This window comes from Anomalospiza imberbis, chromosome 27, assembly GCF_031753505.1.
Source record: "Anomalospiza imberbis isolate Cuckoo-Finch-1a 21T00152 chromosome 27, ASM3175350v1, whole genome shotgun sequence".
Classification (NCBI taxonomy): domain Eukaryota; kingdom Metazoa; phylum Chordata; class Aves; order Passeriformes; family Viduidae; genus Anomalospiza; species Anomalospiza imberbis.
Window position 1 is genome coordinate 5,653,545 of NC_089707.1, and position 18,952 is coordinate 5,672,496.

The following is an 18,952-nucleotide window of genomic DNA, read 5'->3' on the forward strand; positions in this document are numbered from 1 at the left end:
TTCTGGGAGCTGAAGGTGCCGCTTTCTGTCTGCAAAGCCGAGCGCTAGGGGGGCCGTGGGTGTTTCCCACCCCCACGAGTGTGACCTTGTGGGTGCTGATTCCCCTTCCTGCCCCCCTGAGCAGCATCCGTGCCCCGCTGCTGCCCTGATCCGCTGTCACACGCGACCCGGGGCTCCTCCGGCTCGGCAGCTGCACCGGGAGACGCGGAGCGGGCGGGATGGGGGCGAGGGGCTGCCTGGGGCCGCCGCCGCTGCTGCTGCTGCTGCTGCCGCCCCTCCCTTGGGGTGAGCACCGGGCCGGTGGGTCCGGCGTGGCCAGCGTGGGCTCGGACTCACTGCCCGGGGCGGTGGCAGGTGCCGGTGGGGACGGAACCTGGCTCCAGCCGTCGATCACCGGGGGACACGAGGCCAAAGAACACTCCCGGCCCTACATGGTGTCCCTCCAGTTCGGGGGGGTTCACGCCTGCGGGGCAGCGCTGCTGCACCGGAGCTGGGCGCTGACGGCCGCGCACTGCCTGCCCCGGAGGTGAGTCCGGCACGGCTGTGTCCTGCCCGGGGAGGGGACGGGGCTCCGGGTGACCGGCACCGGGCTGACAGCACTCCCGGGGCGGGGCAGGCCGTGGGACAAGGTGCGTCTGGTGCTGGGGCTGCACGAGTGGCAGGGCCGCGGGGCGGACACGCAGAGCTTCCCCATCCGGGCCGCCTGTCCCCACCCCGGCTACGACCGACAGACGCTGGAGAACGACCTGCTCCTGCTCCAGGTGGGGCTCGGGCCGGCCGCGGGGGAGGCTCCGAGCGGGGCTGGAGCGGCGGCGCTGCCGGGCAGGGGCGGGGTGTTCGCACGGTGCCGGTGCAGCCGCGCTCGCAGCCGGGGCGAGCGGTGACATTTCCTCTTCTCACCCCCAAGAGATTTCACACCTGGGTGTCATCTCCCCGCTCCCACTGGCGCTGCACCGGCTCCGTGCTCCCCTTCGACCCGTGGCGTTGGGGGCTGCAGCACTGGGGTGCTCCCATCCACGCACCGCATTGGAGTGCTCCCCTTTGACCCCCCACCCACGGTGTTGGGGTGCTCCCTGCCAGCCCCTCTGCCCATGGGGGGGGGTCTGACGCCGCCCCCCGCCCGCAGCTGGACGGGAAGGTGACACTGAGCAGGACACGGCGGCTGATCTCGCTGGCGAGACGGGAGCCGGCGCCGGGGGCGCGGTGCAGCCTGGCGGGCTGGGGGGCCGCGGACGCCCAGGGCCGGAAGCTGTCGCCCACCCTGCAGGAGCTGGAGGTGACGGTGATGGACACGCAGAAGTGCAACAGCAGCAGCTTCTGGCGCGGCAGAATCGGCCCCGCCACGATCTGCTGCCAGGGGCAGCGCCGCGGCTCGGCACCCACCAAGGTGAGAGTTTGGGGTCCAAGGGCTACAAAGCTCTGCCCACCCCGAGCCCGGCTGCGGGGGGCTCCGGGGAGGATGCTCGCCCTGAGCAGGAGAGATGTCCCCTTGGCCGTGGTGGGGGTCCCTGTCCCCTGTCCCCACGTCCACTCCCCGGTGTCACCTCCCCCTCAGGGTGACTCGGGGGGCCCGTTGGTGTGCGGGAAGCGGCCGGCAGTGGCCGGCGTGATGTCCTTCAGCAGCAAGAACACCGCTAACCCTTTCAAGCCGCCGGTGGCCACCTCGGCCGTGAAGTACAAGAAATGGATCCAGAAAACGCTGCGGAGGGGCTGCGGATCCGGCCAGCCCCAACACTCGGGACAGACCAAACACCCCTTCCTATTTACACAGGTTGTCTTTTAATTGGGAATACTGTCCAGAGTCTGGTAAAATAACATCCTTAGTACATAGATACAGTGACGGCGAGCGGAGCCCGGCAGAGCCCGGCGGGATTGTCGGTGGAGGAAGGGGAGCCCGGCGGTGGCTTGTAGCCGGGGGGCAATGCTGGCCCTCCTGCCACTCCTGCACTCCGTTACAGCACTCAGGAGTGCTGCTCCCGGGATTTTCCTCCTTTTCTTCAGTCCCGGCCGCTGGTCCCTCCGTGCCGGCCACTGCCAGGGCAGGGGGGCTCCAGTGGGCACCGGGGTGTGCCCGTCCTCACGACCCCAGTGCTCATCCCTGGGGACCCCCTGCATATCCCCACGGTCCTGGTGTCTCCCTGGCCCCACTGTGTGTCCCCAGTGCAACCCAGAGCTCCCCACTGTGTTCCCACAGCCACGCAGGTGTGTCCCCTGCACGTGTCCCCATAGCCCTGTGTCTGTCCCTACAGCCCCCCATGGCACTGGGATGGGGGGGCACAAAGGTCACCCCATCCACAGGAGTGATGGCGTTGGACTGGAGGTGTCCAAGGGGTCTGGGACCACCTGGATTGGGGGTCCCATCCCACTCCTAGGGGTGAGGCACTTCCCACACACGCCAGTGTTGGCACCTGGGCCCGGCTGGCAGCAGGAGTGGGGGTGTCCCCCGGTTTTTGGGGCTGGGAGGCCCTGTGCTCATGGGCGTAATCCAGTCCTGGATGGATTCGTGTCCACATCCACAAGGACACACCGGGATCCTGGCTGCGAGCCGAGGCTCTCCTGCCCCGGGGGTGGGAGGCTGGGGGGCTGTGGGTGAAGGTGAGGGACCCCAGACCCTTTCCTGGGGGTTGGGCATCCCGGTGCCAGCTCAGCACCCTGTCCCCTCCCAGAGCAGCCCCCCAGCCTGGTGACAGCACCCTGTGAGCAGCCCCTGGGATGAGCCCATCGGGACCCCGGCCACCCTCACGAGCCCTGCCCGGCTTCTCCTGCACCATTTCCACCTGCCACCACCTCGGACTGGCACAGGTCACCCGTCAGCAAACAGGAACGTCCAGTGGGGGATTCTGGTCCCCCAAACAGGGGTCCTGGTCCCCATGTCCCCCTCCAAATCCTCTCCTCTGCATCCCTTCCCCTGTTAATAAATGAGCTGCCATCGTTGGCAGAGCCAGAGCTGGTGCCAGACAAGCTGGAGCGTGTGGGGTTTTCCTGGTACCGGCTGTGCTGTGTCAGCTCCCTGGTGTGTGGGATCAGTCCCTGGGTGAGCAGGATGGGGGCACATGGGGACACGGCCCCACCTCAGCTTGTCCCTGGACGTCCTTCAGTGGGAGGGGATGGTCCATGAGAACCACCCCAGACCCGGAACGTTCCCAGTTCTGTCCATTCCTTGCTGCTGGGAATGGTGATGGTTCAGCACAGCAAGACCCCAGCCGGGGCCAGCAGCGGGTTGGGGTGACTCGCCGGTCCCCAGCTGTCCCACATCCCCATGTGTGTCCCAAACACAGTTCTGGGCAGCTCCCGTGGGGCTGGGGGTGTCGCAGGACCCTCACTGGGGCATCGTCAGGCTTGGATTTTCTCCACCGCCTTGTCGGCCACCGCTGTCACCGCCATGGGGCTGGGGACGTAGTTGAAGGGGGTGACACGGGCGGCCTTGCTGGGGGAGCCGTGCCGGCTGCCGGGGAAGGTCCCGGCGGGCGCCTCGTGGCCAAAGGAGATGGGTAGGGCGGCCTTGGCGGGCGCGGGGGCTTCGCCGTCGCCGGTGACGCGGGGGTGCGGGGGTCCCTCGCGGGTCTCCAGCGTGGGAGAGGTGCTGGAGTTGGTCTTGGAGGTGGCGAAGTCCTCGGTCTGCACCACGGCGTCGCTGGTCTTCCTGGGCGTGCCGGGGGTGCCGGGGGGCTCCTCGTCGCCGGAGCCTGCCAGCGGCAGCGCGGAGGAGGGCAGCGTGCTCTTGAGGATGTGCGGGATGTCCTCGTCCCGGATCCTCCGCCACGTGCCCTTCATCACCACCACCGGCGGCTTTCCCGGCGGCCCCCCGGGAGCCGGCTCGTTCTGCCGCCGCCGCGCCGCCGCCTCGGAGCGCACGGAGGACGGGCTGGCCGCCCGCCGCGCCACGCTGATGTTGGGCGAGGACGAGTAGCGCTTGAAGGGCTCGGCCGCGGGCACGCTGGTCTTCACCGGCAGCCGGGACGGGCTCTCGGAGCTGGTCCGGCGCGGCGGCTTGGCCCCGGCCGTGGCTTTGCCGCCGGGCTGGGCTCGGGGGATGAGCGGCCGCTGGCCGGGGGTCGCCGGTTTGGCGGCCTTGAGCTCGTCGCAGCGGGAGGAGCAGAGGAACACGGCCGGGAGCGCGGCTCGGCTGCGCTGGGGGGAGCCCCGGCGAGGCAGGGAGGTGGCCGGCGGCGCCGGGGACAGGTCGGAGCGGTGCCGCAGCAGCAGGCTCGAGGATTCCTTGATGAAGGTGAGCTGGCGCAGGAAGCCGGAGCGGTCCGAGTCGCTCCCGCTGGAGCGGGCGGATGACATCCGCACCAGGTTGAGCCGGCTGCCCCCCGGCCCCCCGGGCCGAGCCTTGGAGCCATCGACCTGCTCCTCCAGCACCGGCATGGCCCCCCGGCCCGGCAGCACCTTCCTGCTGGGCTTCTGCATGAAGGGGATGCGCACGGGCGACTTCTGCGTCTTGGACTGCTTGGGAGCCGGGGATCTGGGGGCCGGGGCTCTGGCCGGGGGTCCCGGCGGGGAGGAGCCGCTCGCCTTGCCCGCTGCCGGGCCCTGTTTGGTGACCTGGGAGGGCGACGGCAGCTTCTTGGGGGCGTGCTGGGAGGGCGTGGAGGTGCGGGAGGAGCCCGAGGAGGGGGGGCCTTTGCCGATGCGGGCGGGCGGGGTCGTGCTTCTCTTGGGCAGCGCCAGCTCCCCGCTTTCGGGGGCTTTGCCCAGCCGGTGCAGGCTCCGCGAGCGCTGCTGGCTCAGCGAGAGGTTCTTGGCCGGCGGCGCCTCGGGCTTGGCCGCGGGGGTCTTCTTCGGGGTGGCCCGTGGGCTGGGGGCATCTTTGGCCAGGCTGGGCATGTAGATGACGGTCCTGCCGCGGAAGACCACGGGCAGGTTGGGCACCGGCTTGGCGGGCGCCGGGCTCCGCTCCGCCCTAGAGCTGGCGCGGCCGGCGGGACGGGCACCGGCCGCGTCCTTGCGCTCCGGGCGGCCCTTGCTGTGCTCCCTCCTCGCCGGGTCCCGGCCGGAGGCGCTGCCGGGCCGCTGCTTCTCCTGCCTGCCCAGGGAGAGCTGCAGCGTGGAGCCCACCGAGAGCCCCGACATGAAGGACAGGATGGAGTCGGACTCGGAGGAAGGCTCCCGGGACAGGGAGGCGGCAGCCTGGTGCAGCCAGGTGACGATGGAGTTGGCTCCCTCCTGGATGGCTTGCCACTCCACGCTGTCCAGGTCGGAGCCCCGGTCGGAGCCGGCGTCCTCCTCGGGGTGATGCCTGGCCTCGGCTTTCCGCTCCCTCCCGCCGGCGCCCGGCGGCTTCTGCTTTCTCTCCACCAGCCTGCGGCGAGCCGCGGGCCGCCGGCGCTTGGGCATGGCCGAGCCGATGCACTTCTGCAGCAGATCATCCTCCGAGTTGAGGCTGGGGGAGCTGGGCGAGCCCCCCTGCGCCTGCCCCACTGCAGCTGACCGCGGCCAGGTGGCTTTGCCGCAGGGCTGGCCCCGCTCCTCGCCCTCGGAGAGGTTGGCGTCGCTCAGGGAGCTCATGGAGGAGCTCAGGGAGTAGCAGGGCGGCGTCTCGTCGGCGATCAGGTTGTTTTGAGGCTTCGTCTTCGCCGGACGGGGACCGGGCTCGGGGTCCTTGTTGGGGACGGAGCCTCCCCAGCGCTCCCTCCGTGGCGCCCGGCCGGGCTGGGCTCTGCTGCCGGACGCGTCCCTGCCCGCCTCGGGCAGCTCGTCCAAATCCGGGTCGTAGAAGCAGTAGACGGCTTCCTCCGTCGGCGTGGTGTGGCACAGCGACTGGAACACCACCCCGTCCTCCAGAGCGTCGTCCTTCCTCCCGGGGGCACCGCTGGCCCGGCCCACCCCCAGCTCCAGGCTGGCTGTGCCCTTCGTGAGGGTCTGGCTCCGCTTCCCCTCCCCGCGGCCCGGCCCCGCTTTGCCCTTGCCGGCGGAGCTGAGGCGGGCGGGGGCCGAGCTGCCGGAGGCGGCCCTGCGGGCCGGGATGGTGCCGGGCTCGCGGCGCCGCTCGGCCAGGGGGTGCTCGGCCTCCTCGCCCGCCGGGTACCGCAGGGTCTCGTCGCTCAGCGAGGCGGCGCTGGAGAAGTTGACGGGGGTCCCGTCGGCCGAGTCGGTGAAGGAGTCGTCGTCCTTGAAGAGGTCGCGGGCGGTGGCTCGCAGGTGCTTGGGGACGCCGGGGTGGGTGTGGGCCGGCACCAGCATGTACACGGGGACGTGCAGCGGCTTTTTGGTCTGCGGGTGCAGCACCTGCCCGGACAGCAGCGAGGTCTTGACCTTGCGGAAGCGGGAGGGCATGGCCGAGCTGATGCACTCCTTGAGGATCTCGATGTCGTCGTCGTCGGGGGGCTCGGGGCGCTCGGCCCTTCGCCGGCCCTCCAGGTACCGCTCCTCCCGCCGCTCCTCCCGCTTCTCGTGAGCCGCGAAGTTCAGGCTGTTCTTCTCCGGGAAGGTGGGAATCAGCTTGAGCTCCACGTCCTTCTGGACGTAGTGCTCGTGGAGGGGCAGGGCGCTCAGGCTGGAGGCGCACGAGAAGTTCTCGTTGGGTTTCTCCACCGTGAAGTAGACCATGGAGTCCAGGTCCTGGGGCAGCTGGAAGCGTTCCTTGAAGTCGGTGATCTCCATGAACTTCTTGACGTTGTTCTCCCACTGGATGTTGAACTGGCTGGTCTCCTTCTCCGGCTGGCAGCCCAGCTCGAAGAGGGGAGTCTTGCTGCGGCTGGGGGGCATGGTCTGCCCGGGGCTGTCGGGCAGCTCGCTGGGGCTGATGGTGCCGCTGATCATTTCGCTGCACGGGTCGCTCTGGATGGAGCTGGCAATGGAGGGGCTCTCGAAGCTGCCCAGGGAGCTGACGGAGCTGCAGCGGCTCATCACCAGCGGCGTCTCCTGGATGTAGTTCTCCGAGGAGCTCGAGGGCGTCAGGTCCTCCTGGCGTGAGGGTGAGGCCTCCCGCAGGAAAACCTTGTCACGCTTCGGGAAGGGGATGGTGATGGGCTGGGAGATCCCCACCGGCGTGGTGGGACCTGGATCCACCGCCTTCTCCTTCTCCTGCCTCCCATCCTCCCCTTCTGCATCCCCTTCCTCCATCTCCAGGATCTCCAGGGAGGAGTCGCTATCCAGGTCGTTCTCGCTGTGGCTCTGCCCGTCCAGCACGTTGTCTGCCGAGGAGAGGGAGGACAGGGAGCTGCACCGGGAGAAGCAGATTGGGGTGTCCTCCACCGAGTACTTCTGCACCGACTCCTGCTCCGCCAAGGCCGGCGGCTGGGCCGGCAGCTTCTCCGGGATCTTGCTCAGGGGCTCGGCTGCCTGCAGCAGCGCCGGGGGGAGCCAGGCTTGCTTCCTGCCCAGGAGGGAGGGCTGGTGGCCAGCAGCCGTGCTGCTTTTGGCCAGGGTCTCAAGGATGGGGACGTGCTGATAGGATGGAGAGAGCTTGATGGTGCGAACATGGGGGTCGGTGGAGGGCTTGATGCCCACCTCCTTCTTCCACTCCGTCTCCTTCTCTGGCACCTTGGGGCTGGGGAAAGCCACCATCTTCTTGGCCCGTTCGGGCAGGTCCCGCTGCTCGGGTTTGTCTGGCTCAGCCGGGTCCCGTGCAGGGGGTTCAGCCCTCTCCGGTTTGCCCAGGATGCTCTTGAGGTCGAGCCGGCTGGGCCGCTTCTGGTAGCGCTGCAGCTCGTCACGGTAGTCCAGGAAGGCGGCCCTGGGGCAGGGTTTCATGTGCTCCTTGGTGCAGTAGCCGTCGCTGGTGCTGCCGCTGTTGAGGCTGTCGGTGGACAGGCTGGTGTAGGCCGTCTTCAGCCGCAGCAGGGTGTGCGCCCGGCTCAGGCTCTCCCGCTTGGCGAAGCCGCCGGCATCCGACAGCCGGCACGGCGAGCAGGACTGGGCGCGCGCCTCGTGCCCGTCCTCGGGGCCGTACTGCCAGTCCAGGCAGTGGTCCTCGGAGCTGAGGCTGAAGCTGTCGTCCGAGGAGTTGTGCATGGTGGAGATGTCCTCCACTAGCTTGTCGATCTTGGCCACCGTGCTGGAGATCTTGTTGGCCAACTTCTCGGCGGCCAGCGAGACGTCGTCCTCCGGCAGCGGCGGCTTCTTGGGCTCGGCCGCCTTCCCGCTGCCGTCCTTCTCCGGCTCCGGGCAGCGCCGCTGTGCCAGCGCCCGCGGCAGCGCTTGGCCCTGCAGAAAGGAGGAGTTGAGGAACATGGAGAGGACGGAGGCACTGGCCGTCTCCACGCCGGTGGAGACGTTGGGCACCTCGTCGTCGTCGAAGCAGCCGGAGTCGGAGGCGTAGTCCTTCACCAGGCTCTCCATGTGCCGCATCGGTTTCTTGGCGCTCTGGCCCTTCAGGCTCTGCTTCTCCATGGTGTCGAAGGTCTCAGCCAGGTGTTTGGCATCCAGCTCGGCCTCCAGCGCCTTCTGCTTGCGCATGTAGAGCGAGGGCATGCAGGAGCCCGGCGACACCACAGCCGCGTCCTTGTACTTGGGGGGCCGGTTGGTGAGGAGGTTGCGCAGCGCGGCCGCGCTGCCCATGGCGATCATCTTGTGCTTGGAGTGGATGAGGTTGCGGAGCATGCTGACCGCCCCCAGGTCCCACAGCAGCTCCTGGTCGCGGGGGCTGCGGGCCGACAGGTTCCAGAGCGTGCCGCAGGCGTTGCTGACGATGGTCAGGCTGTGCGAGCGCAGGTGCTGCAGCAGCGTCTGCAGGCAGTTGTGGTCCCGGAGCACCTGCCTGCGGGACAGAGGGGACCCCTCGGCCGTCAGCGTGGTCCTGGACCCGCTCCCTGCCCCATCCCAGGGGTGCAAGGTGACCCCACCCCTGCCCAGCCATGACATCCCCCCAGTGCTGTCCCTGGGGTCTGCAGTGCCCCCCGATCCTGCAGCACCCCCAGCCATTGCATCCCCCAACGCCACCCTTGGAGCCCGGGGTCCCCCCATCTCCGTGCCCCTTGTACCTGCAGCCATATCATCCCCCGAGGCCATCCCGGGTTCCATGGAGCCCGGGGTCCCCCATTCTCATCCTACCCCCAGCCACAGCATCCCCCAATGCCATCCCTAGCTCCGGGGTGCCCTGGGTCCCTCAGGTGCGGCCCCACCCCACGGTGCCCCTCACCTGTAATCCTCCCGCGTGGCGACGAGGCTGGAGACGTTCCTGAGGATGCCGCCGCCGCTCTCGATGATGGCCAGGGAGTTGCTCTGGCATTTGTAGGTGAGGGTGCTGACCAGGAAGCCCAGGGCCCCCTCCACCCCGCAGATGGCCGCCTTGTTCTCCGTGCTGTGCGCCGAGAGGTTCCACAGCGCACTCAGGACACTCTTCAGCGTCGACTCCTGCCCCAGGAGGGGACACACAACTCCTGTCAGCCCTGTCTGGTCACTCTGTGCCCACTGTCACCCACCCCAGGGGGACACAGCCCTGTCAGGTCTGTCTGGTTGCTCTGTGCCCGCTGTCACCCGCCCCGGGCTCACCTTGCCGGCGTGCAGGGCACAGCGCATCAGCCCGGTGACGCTGCCCACCTCCCGCAGCACCTTCTTGCTGTTGATGTCAGCGCGCCAGGAGAGGTTCCTCAGGATGCTGGAGACCACCTGGAGAGGCAGAGTGGGGTGAGTGGGCACAGGGACTGTCCCCCTACCTGTCCCCCACCCCAGGGAGCCCCACCAGCACCCACCTGGTGCAGCTCCTCGCTGTCGGAGCCCAGCTGAGCCACGATGGCCTCCATGCAGCCCCGGCGGGAGCACAGCGTGGCCTGTGGGGAGGACGAGGGTGGTGAGGGTGACGCTGCGATCCCCAGCCCCTGCTGTCCCCCCCAGCCGCTGCTGATCCCCCCCAAACCGCCCCCCACCTTGTTGACCACATCGCCGAAGGTGAGGTTGGTGAGGGCCATGCCCGCGTAGCGTCGCAGCGCCAGGTTCAGGGGGTCGTTGGTCATCTTGTGCATCTCGTAGTCCACCTGCAGCAGCTCGGCCACTGCCTGCAGCCCGCCTGTGGGACGAGGCAGGGGTCATTTGGGGTTCCCCCACCTCCAGCAGCCCATCTGGGTGTGGAAGGAGCCCCCTCCCCGCGCTCACCCAGCTCGTTCATGGCCCGTCGGTACTCCTCGTCGAAGGACAGCTTCATGATGGCACAGGTGGCCTGGCAGATCTGGGGCTCGATGGGCACTGGCACTGCGGGGGGATGAGAGTCAGTCCCCTGCGTCACACACGGTGCTCCCAGCCCCTGCCAGCCCCTCCCAGCACTCGTGGCTCCGGCCCGCCCGTACCGGCGCCCTCGGGGCCCCGTGCCCCGTCCCGGCTCTGCATCTGCAGCCAGTCCCAGCAGGTCTCCGAGTAGGAGCGGATCTGCTCCAGCACGTGCAGCACCCGCATCTCCTTCTTGGCCTGGCCCTCGTCGGGCTGGGAGAAGACGATGTTGTGCAGGGCGGCGTTGGCTCTCATCCGGGCGTCCTTGGCGCCCGTGGGGCTCTCGGGGGGCCCCGGCTCCCCGTCGGAGTCGTGCAGGATCTGGATGAGCAGGGGCAGGCAGCCCGACTTGCGCATGGCCAGGCAGCTCTCCTGCGAGCTGGACATGGCCAGCAGCGTGCGGGACATGTCCTCCTTGTCCCGCGTGGCCAGCATGGACAGCAGCCAGAACACCACCTCCACCTGCGGGGGCACACGGGGTCACGCTCAGCCCTGGCGCGGGCTCAGCCCACCCGGCCGGGCTCCGGCTGCTGCCCCTCACCTTGGTGTTGCCGCCCTCCTCGGGGTGGGTCGGGGGGTCCAGGCTGCCGTCCCCCTCCATGCCCGGGCCCTTCCCGCAGAGCTGCAGAGGAGGGGGCAGGTGGGGGGGGGCTGCACTGCAGCGCCCTCGGCCCCGTGCCCAGCCCCTCCCCACTTTCCTGCCACCCCCTGCGGTCCCCAGTCGTTGCTTCCGTCAGTGCCAGGGGTGTATTTTAAGCTAAAATCGGGGGTGATTGGGATTGGGGGGGCTGCTGCTGGCTCAGGGAAGGGAGAGCGTGGGTGGGCAGCAGGGAGGGGGCTGGGGCTGAGCCTGCGGAGTGATGGAGGGGTTGGAAAAGGGGGGCTGTGAGGATCTGGGGGTGTCTGGGGGTGATGGGGGCTGTGGGTGCTGCCACGTGGGGCTGTGGGTGACAGAGGGACAATGGTGATGGCAGCCTGTGATGGTGACAGGGGCAGGGCTGCGGGTGACAGCGGGTCCGTGGCAATGGTGGGGCAGTGGGTGACGGTGTGGCGATGGTGATGGCAGCCCATGAGGATGATGACGGTGGTGGAGCTGTGGGTGACAGTGGGACAATGACAGTGGTGAGGCTGTGGGTGACACTGGGACCATGTCGATGGCAGCCCATGGCAATGGCGAGGACGATGATGATGGCAGGCTGCCCACCCTGGCGTCGCCGTTGGCGGCAGATGCCGCGGGAGCCCCCGCGCCGCCCGCCCGCCATGGCCTACTTCTGGTCTCCATGGCAACTGCCCATTTCACGGTGCCCGAGCCACACAAAGCCCTGGCTGTGCCGATGGGGACAGCGCGGGGACAACGGCGGGGGGGCCGTGCTGGCCCCCTCCTCCACCGTCCCCGGCTCCGTGGCCCCGCAGGGACCTGGGACACTCCGGCCCCGCTACCTGCGGCTCCGGCTGCTGCGCCTTGTCCTGCGCCTCCATCAGCTCCTTGTCGATCTGCTCCAGCCGGGATGCCCGGATCTGGGGGGCAGAGAGGGGCTTGGAGAGGGCTGGGACCCCCCAGGAGCACAAGGAATGGGCGGGAGGGGTGCAAGTGTGCAAGGAACGGTGTTTGAGGGTGTGAGCAGCTGGTGTAAGCTGCAAAGAGCTGGTGTAGGGCGTGAGGAGCTGGTGTAGGGTGTGAGGAGCTGGTGTAGGGCGTGAGGAGATGATGTAGGGCGTGAGGAGATGATGTAGGGTGAGAGGAGCTGGTGTAGGGTGTGAGGAGCTGGTGTAGGGTGTGATGAGCTGGTGTAGGGTGAGAGGAGATGATGTAGGGTGTGAGGAGCGGGTGTAGGGTGTGAGGAGATGATGTAGGGTGAGAGGAGATGATGTAGGGTGTGAGGAGCTGGTGTAGGGCGTGAGGAGATGATGTAGGGCGTGAGGAGATGATGTAGGGTGAGAGGAGCTGGTGTAGGGTGTGAGGAGCTGGTGTAGGGTGTGATGAGCTGGTGTAGGGTGAGAGGAGATGATGTAGGGTGTGAGGAGCGGGTGTAGGGTGTGAGGAGCTGGTGTAGGGTGAGAGGAGATGATGTAGGGTGTGAGGAGCGGGTGTAGGGTGTGAGGAGCTGGTGTAGGGTGAGAGGAGATGATGTAGGGTGAGAGGAGCTGGTGTAGGGTGTGAGGAGCTGGTGTAGGGTGAGAGGAGATGATGTAGGGTGTGAGGAGCTGGTGTAGGGTGTGAGGAGCTGGTGTAGGGCGTGAGGAGCTGGTGTAGGGTGAGAGGAGCTGGTGTAGGGTGCCCAGAGCTGCTTGTGAGGGTACCCAGAGTTGAGCCCATCAGTCTGGGGCCCCCCAGAAGCGGAGCAGGAGGAGTTTGGGGGTGAAGGACCCGACCTGTGCCCGCTGCACCATCTCGTCGGCCGTCCCGAAGCGTTCCTCCATCAGCGAGCGGATGTGCTGCGCCTCGAACTGCAGCTGCTGCCGGATCAGATCCATCTGCATGGAGAACTGGGGGCACAGGGCGTGGCGTGAGCGGGGCAGGGTCCGGGCGGCTCCCCGAGGCCTGGGGGGACAGGGGGCATCCCCCACTCACCGTCTCCACGTGGGGCAGCTCGTCCAGGCGCGTGGCCAGGCTCTGCAGCTGCGCGTAGTACCAGATCTTCTCCTTCTCCTCCTTCTCGATCTCCCCCAGCAGGAAACACCTGCCGAGAGGGGAGGACCCCGTCAGCACAACCCCCCGGCCCCCCCTGCCCCTTTTATCCCCCAGGCCGTCACCTCTCGCGGTCCAGCTCCTCCAGCATGCGGAAGGTGGCCCTGCCCAGCTCCCCGGGGCCGTCCCGGTGCGAGGCGGGGGCCGGCGGGCTCTCCTCGGCGCCGCGCCCGGCGCTCGTCACCTCCGGGGCGAACTTGAGGTTGTAGAGGCTGGTGATGTCCATCTGCAGGGCTGGGGACGGCGACAGCGGTGTCAGGGTGGGCTTGGCGGGGTCTCCCCCTCCCCACCCTGCCCGGGCACCCACCTTTGAGCTGGTCCAGCACCTCCGTCTGCCCCGAGGACACCATGACTCGGGCCTCCTGCTCCAGCTTGCCCTGGAGGTGCTTCAGGACCTCCTAAAACAGGGGTGGAGCCATTGAGGACGGGGAGAGGTGGATGGAACCCCCCCGGTTCGGGGGCTGTGCCCCGCCCCCAGCGGGCCTGTCGCCACCTTCATGTCCGAGGTCTCATTTTCCAGCTTGGAGAGGTGGTTGGAGTTGTCCTCCAGCTCCCGCCGGAGGTGGCTGTTCTCCTTCTTCAGCGCCTCCACCTGCCGCACCAGCTGGTCGTACGAGGCGATGGAGCCGGACATCTTCACCTCCTCCAGCGCCTGCGGGGGGGTTTGGGGGTGGGCAGCACCCGGGGGGCTCCCCAGCACCCTCACGGCCCCCCAGCACCCACCCGGGACCACGGCACAGCGCTGGGCACCCCACCACCGGCACCCCCCGAGCCCTGGAAGAGCTGGTGCCCTCAAACCCCCCCAGAGGGGCGGCCGAGGCTCAGGGTGGGGTCCAGCGCCGCCCCCCCAGGCAGGGCCCCCCCAGCGCCGCCAGCCCCCGCCTGGTTCCCAGCCTCCGCAGAGCTCTGCTCTCCGCTCCCTTTGTCTCGCTTTTGTCTTCTCCCGCTCCCAACCTTCTCCCGCTCCGCTCCCTCCGGCACCGGGGGCAGCCCCGGCCCCTCCACGGCCCCCCCGCCCCGCTCTGCCCCCCCCAAACCCTCTCAGCCCCCCTGTGCCCCCCCAGCCACCCCCAGCCCCCCAAACCTCCTCTTGCAGCGCCCGCCGCCCCTCGCCCCTGCCCGGGGGGACACGCACGACGCTGTCCCGCGCGGGGAGGGGGGCCCGGGCCGGGGACCCCTCGTCACCCCCCCAGAGGGTCGTGCCGGCAGCGGGAGCTCGGCGGCCCCGCGGCGCCTTCGTCAGCAGCACGTGTGAGCGATGGGGGGGCAATGGGGACGGGGGCTCCCCTCCTCCCCTCGGCTGCCCCCACCCCACAGCGGGTCAGGGGCGGCAGCGATCGACCCCCCCGGCTCTGACACCCCCAGATCTGCCCCACGGCAGCTCCCCGGGGCCCTTCTGTTTCCGCGAGCCGTTTTGGGTGTCCCAGCACCCCCTTCCAGCACAGAGGCCCCACCCGGCAGTGATGGGACCCAGCAACCCCCCAAGGCCCCCCCATCGATATCCTTCCCACCTCCAGGAGCCATCCCGGGCGCCCCCAAACCGCTCCTTCACCCCTGCACCCCACAGTGGTGGGGGACCCCAATCCTGCCCTATGGGTCCTGCTGTGGGGTGCCCCCCTCCCACCGCCCAGGTCGGCCCGTGATTCCCAAGGGACACAAAGACCCCCATGGTGTCAATCCCCCCCCAGCTGCCGAAAATTCCCCCCGGGAGAGAAATAACCCCGGGCAGATGGGACGGGAGAGGGTGGGGAGCAGAGGAAAGGGGGAGGTGTGGGACGAGGGATGCGGGATTGGGGGGGCAGGATGGACAGTGAGGGATTCGGGAGGGAGGGTGAGGGATGCGGGATAGGGGATGCAGGATAATGGATGCGGGACAGGGGATGCAGGATAATGGATGCGGGATGCGGGATGCGGGATGAGCACGGCCTGCTGTTGCTATGGTGACGGTGATGGGGGAGCACAGGCGGCTCCCGGCCCTTCCTGAGGACTCAGAGGTGGAGGATGGGAGTGTTCAGCCTTGTAGGGAATAATGGGAGCCGGGATCTTCCACTCCTCCAGGGGAAGACGTTCCCCCCTCCCCAGCACCCCAAAGCTGTGTGCACCCACCCAGCTGCTCAGCCAGGGCCCCCTCCCCTGGGGGACCCCCACCCTCTAAGAACCCGGGGTGCTCGGGCTGCCCTCCCGGGGGAGTCAGGGCTGGGATATTCGGGGGGTTGATAGAGGGGGGGCTGAGCTCTGCTCCCCCCAGTTCCTGGCAGGGCCGGCCGAGCGCAGCGGCCGCGGCAGCGCCGGGATCTGCAGGGGAGGGGCCGGGGCCGCACCTGCAACCACAGAGCGGCGAGACACGGCGGGAAAGGGGGGCCAGGCTGCGGGAAAGGGGGGCCAGGCTGCGGGAATGGGGGGCCAGGGCTGCGGGAAAGGGGGGCCAGGCTGCGGGAATGGGGGGCCAGGCTGCGGGAATGGGGGGCCAGGCTGCGGGAAAGGGGGGCCAGGGCTGCAGCTCCATTCCAGCACCGTGGTGGTCACTGTCCCACAGGACCCAGCATCCCCCCATGGGCTGGACCCCAGGTGGGGCCGTGGGCTGACCCTGGGGCGATGTGATGGCTCGGGGTCCTGGGTGTGTCTCCTTCTACCCCCAAAATCTGCCTCTCTCTGCTGAGGGCACCCCGGGACTGGCCGAGGCCGCTGGTGGGGCCTGGATCCATCCAGCAATTTCCTGGCAGGGCAGATGCTGCCGCAGATGAAGCAGCAGCTGCACTGCCCAGCACACCCCGCTGTCCTCCACGCTGCCCAGGGTGCCCAGTGCCTACTGCACTGCCCACAGTGCCCACTGCCCACCGTGCCCACTGCCCACTGTGCCCACTGCCCACAGCGCCCACTGCCCACGGTGCCCACTGCCCACCGTGCCCACTGCCCACTGTGCCCACTGCCCACGGTGCCCACTGCCCACTGTGCCCACTGCCCACAGCGCCCACTGCCCACGGTGCCCACTGCCCACAGCGCCCACTGCCCACTGTGCCCACTGCCCACGGTGCCCACTGCCCACCACGCCTCCGTGCTCTGCACTGCTCGTCACCGCAGTGCCTTGCCCACTGGCCACTGCTCACCACATGTGATGCCAGCTTGGCCAGGGCTGCCTTGGCCTGAGCAGAGCAGGGCAGGGCCGGGGGAGCCCTGGGGGTACCCCAAGCTCCCTGCACCCCTCGGCTCGCTCCAGCCTGGCAGCAGCGCTGCGGATGAGGCTGGGGGCAGGGACTGCAGCCATCAGCCGAGTGCAGCCACATCGCCACAGCCACAGCTGAGCCCTCGGCCGGCTGCGGCTCCTGCAGCCCCCGGGGACATTAAACAAACAGCGTGTTGTCACCAGCCCGGGCTGATCGACCCGGCCCCGGGGACCCCCGACCACAGCAAAACCCCCCCAGGGAGCACAGGCCCCCCCCAGCTCGGCCCTGCACACGTGGGGACACACGCAGGGACATGGGGACTTGGGATCCATCACCTTCTCCTCACACAGCATCGACCCCGGCAGCCCCCGCACAGAGCCTGCACACACACACACGGACATCGTGGCCTGGGGATGGATGTGGGGCCGTGGTGGGGCGAGCATTGGGGCCCCCAACACCCCCAGCACAGCCCCCTCACAATCCGGGGACCCCTTATCCACCCCACACCCCAGGGTGCCCGTGGGAGCCGGCGGGGTGGAAGGGGCAGCCACCTCCCCACCCCCATCCGGGGTGACTGGGGACACCCCTGCCCGGGGACACGGCACTGGTACCCTTGGGGTGCCCCCGGGTGGGGTTGACGTGCTGGTTTAGAGGCCAAGGTTTTTTGAGGGACCGGTTTGGGAGGTGGATTTGGGGTGCGGGTTTGTGGGGAGGGTTTGGGGTGCTGGTTTGGGTGAGGTTTTGGGGCTCCAAGTCCGGGGCTCAGCCGCAATGCCTGGCCCAGCCGCGCTGGGGAGCATCGGGAGGGGAGGGGGGGTCTGCAGGGAGCCGAGCTCGCATCGGGGCGGGGGGAGCTGCTGTCAGCCCAGGGACGAGCCCCCCGCTTCGCCCGCAGGATGGGGATGGGATGGGAATGGGGATGGGGATGGAGGTGGGATGGGGATGGAGGTGGAAATGGGGACGGGGATGCTGCTCCCTCTTCCCCCCCTCCCGTGGACTCCCCGCCGAGCCCCCGCATTGTCCGGCCTTTGTCCCTGCAGGATGCGGGGGGCAAACGCTGCCCGACCCTCCCGATTCCCCCTGAACCCCTGATCCGCCCTGAACCCTCCTGTCCCCCAATATCCCGCCGATCCCCCGGATCCGCGGCACGGAGCCGCGCCCGCCGCAGGATGCGGCGCATCCAGGGCCGGGGGCATCCCCGCCGCGGGGAGGGGGCACAGATCGGGGCCCCCCCCGGTGCATCCAACCCCCCTCAAACCGACACCGCACCCCGACCCCCCCGGCCCCGCCGCGCAGCTCCCCCGCTTTCCCCCATCCCCGGCGGCTGCAGCGGCCGGAGCCGCCGGGACCCCCGGGGGGCTCGGGGGGTGCGGGGGGCAGGTGCGGCCGTACCTCATCCCCGGCGGTGCGGAGCGGTGCGGGGCGGTGCGGGGCGGTGCGGAGCTGGGCGAGGCTCCGGCGCGGCCCCGAGCAGCCGCATCCCGCCCCCGCCCCCCGCTCTCGGTCGGGATTTTCCAGCGGCGCCGCCGCCGTTAGAGGGCGGCACCGGGGGCTTCCCGCGCCCCCCCGGCCTGTGCCGGGCGGGGGGAGATGGGACCCCCCGGGAGGGCTCTGTTCCCCTCCATCCGCCTCTTTTCCAGCCTCCGCAAAAACGCCGGGATCTGCCCCGTCCCCATGTCCCGGAACGCACCTGCCGCTCCCGACCGGACCGGTCCCTCCAGACCGGACCGGTCCCTCCCGACCGAACCGGCCCTCCCGACCGAACCTGTCCCCCGCGAGCCGCCCGGTGTCGCCCCCATGTCCTTGGAGACCCACCCAAGGTGCGGCAGCACCGGCTGAGCCCCGGTGTCCCCCCGGGATGAGCGGAACCCTCACGACGACCCCTCTGTAGCCGATCCCTCCCATGACCGTGGCTTCTGCCATGTGCTCAGGCCACTGTCACCCACCGAGGCCACTGTCACCCACCGAGGCCACTGTCACCCACCGAGGCCACTGTCACCCACCGAGACCATTGTCACCCACCTCCCAGCTGGGCCATCCTGGCCCCCTGGGCATTGCCCCCCGGGGCTGAGAGTCCTCAGCCAGACAGTCACCCCAGGAGAGTGACCCCAGGAGAGTGACCCCAGGACAGTGACCCCAGGACAGTGACTCCAGCAGGACAGTGACCACAGGACAGTGAACCCAGGAGAGTGACCCAGCTGGACAGTGACCCCAGGACAGTGACCACAGGACAGTGACTCCAGCAGGACAGTGACCACAGGACAGTGACCACAGGACAGTGACTCCAGCAGGACAGTGACCACAGGACAGTGACCCCAGGAGAGTGACCCAGCTGGACAGTGACCCCAGGACAGTGACCACAGGACAGTGACTCCAGCAGGACAGTGACCACAGGACAGTGACCCCAGGAGAGTGACCCAGCTGGACAGTGAGCCCAGGACGGTGACCCCAGGACAGTGACTCCAGAACAGTGACCACAGGACAGTGACTCCAGCAGGACAATGACCACAGGACAGTGACCCCAGGACAGTGACTCCAGAACAGTGACCACAGGACAGTGACTCCAGCAGGACAGTGACCCCAGGACAGTGACTCCAGAACAGTGACCACAGGACAGTGACTCCAGCAGGACAATGACCACAGGACAGTGACCCCAGGACGGTGACCCAGCTGGACAGTGACCCCAGCCCTCCCCGCTGCCACCCGAGGGTGGGAGCAGGACTCCCAAGGTCACATTGCTTGAACAAAAAGGGACCCGGAGCACAGGGACCTTCCCTGAAGGACACACGGCACCACCGGCCACGGAAATGGGATACAGAGCGTGTGGGACTTACAGAGCTGGAGCTGGGCCCCGAGGGACCCCTGAGGAGTCCCCAAGGGACCCCAGCCAGCAGCAGGGACCAGGCAGGACCACCCTGGGGACAAACGGCCCCTCTCCTCAGACGGCTTC

At 69.0% G+C, this 18,952-nt stretch overlaps 2 protein-coding genes across 2 annotated transcripts; one reads left to right on the forward strand and one right to left on the reverse strand.

Moving 5' to 3' along the window:
- Positions 1 to 125: 125 nt before the first annotated feature.
- On the forward strand, positions 126 to 2,806 carry GZMM (granzyme M). The gene is made up of 5 exons (XM_068174304.1): positions 126 to 526; positions 617 to 761; positions 1,127 to 1,387; positions 1,556 to 1,771; positions 2,667 to 2,806. The coding sequence occupies exons 1-5, from the start codon at positions 219 to 221 to the stop codon at positions 2,685 to 2,687; spliced, it is 951 nt and encodes a 316-aa protein (XP_068030405.1). The 5' UTR covers positions 126 to 218; the 3' UTR covers positions 2,688 to 2,806.
- A 220-nt stretch (positions 2,807 to 3,026) lies between these two features.
- On the reverse strand, positions 3,027 to 17,542 carry APC2 (APC regulator of WNT signaling pathway 2). The gene is made up of 15 exons (XM_068174213.1): positions 17,395 to 17,542; positions 13,332 to 13,490; positions 13,146 to 13,236; positions 12,904 to 13,072; positions 12,722 to 12,830; positions 12,523 to 12,636; positions 11,590 to 11,667; positions 10,691 to 10,771; positions 10,230 to 10,611; positions 10,039 to 10,134; positions 9,813 to 9,952; positions 9,639 to 9,716; positions 9,439 to 9,555; positions 9,086 to 9,300; positions 3,027 to 8,704 (listed from the first exon to the last, which is right to left on the reverse strand). Exons 2-15 carry the CDS (start codon positions 13,470 to 13,472, stop codon positions 3,334 to 3,336), a joined length of 7,182 nt encoding a protein of 2,393 aa, XP_068030314.1. The 5' UTR covers positions 13,473 to 13,490; positions 17,395 to 17,542; the 3' UTR covers positions 3,027 to 3,333.
- Between the last annotated feature and the right edge of the window lie 1,410 nt (positions 17,543 to 18,952).

Bases quoted from the DNA above. Each gene is read 5' to 3' on its own strand.
- APC2 (XM_068174213.1), bottom strand. From the start codon at position 13,472: ATGTCCGGCTCCATCGCCTCGTACGACCAGCTGGTGCGGCAGGTGGAG. The intron at 10,135-10,229 runs GTACGGGCGGGC...ATCCCCCCGCAG, and splicing joins ACGGGGCCCCGAGGGCGCCG to TGCCAGTGCCCATCGAGCCC. The intron at 9,556-9,638 runs GTGGGTGCTGGT...CTGCCTCTCCAG, and splicing joins ACAGCGAGGAGCTGCACCAG to GTGGTCTCCAGCATCCTGAG.
- GZMM (XM_068174304.1), top strand. From the start codon at position 219: ATGGGGGCGAGGGGCTGCCTGGGGCCGCCGCCGCTGCTGCTGCTGCTG. The intron at 762-1,126 runs GTGGGGCTCGGG...CCCCGCCCGCAG, and splicing joins ACGACCTGCTCCTGCTCCAG to CTGGACGGGAAGGTGACACT. The intron at 1,772-2,666 runs GTTGTCTTTTAA...GTCCCCTCCCAG, and splicing joins ACCCCTTCCTATTTACACAG to AGCAGCCCCCCAGCCTGGTG.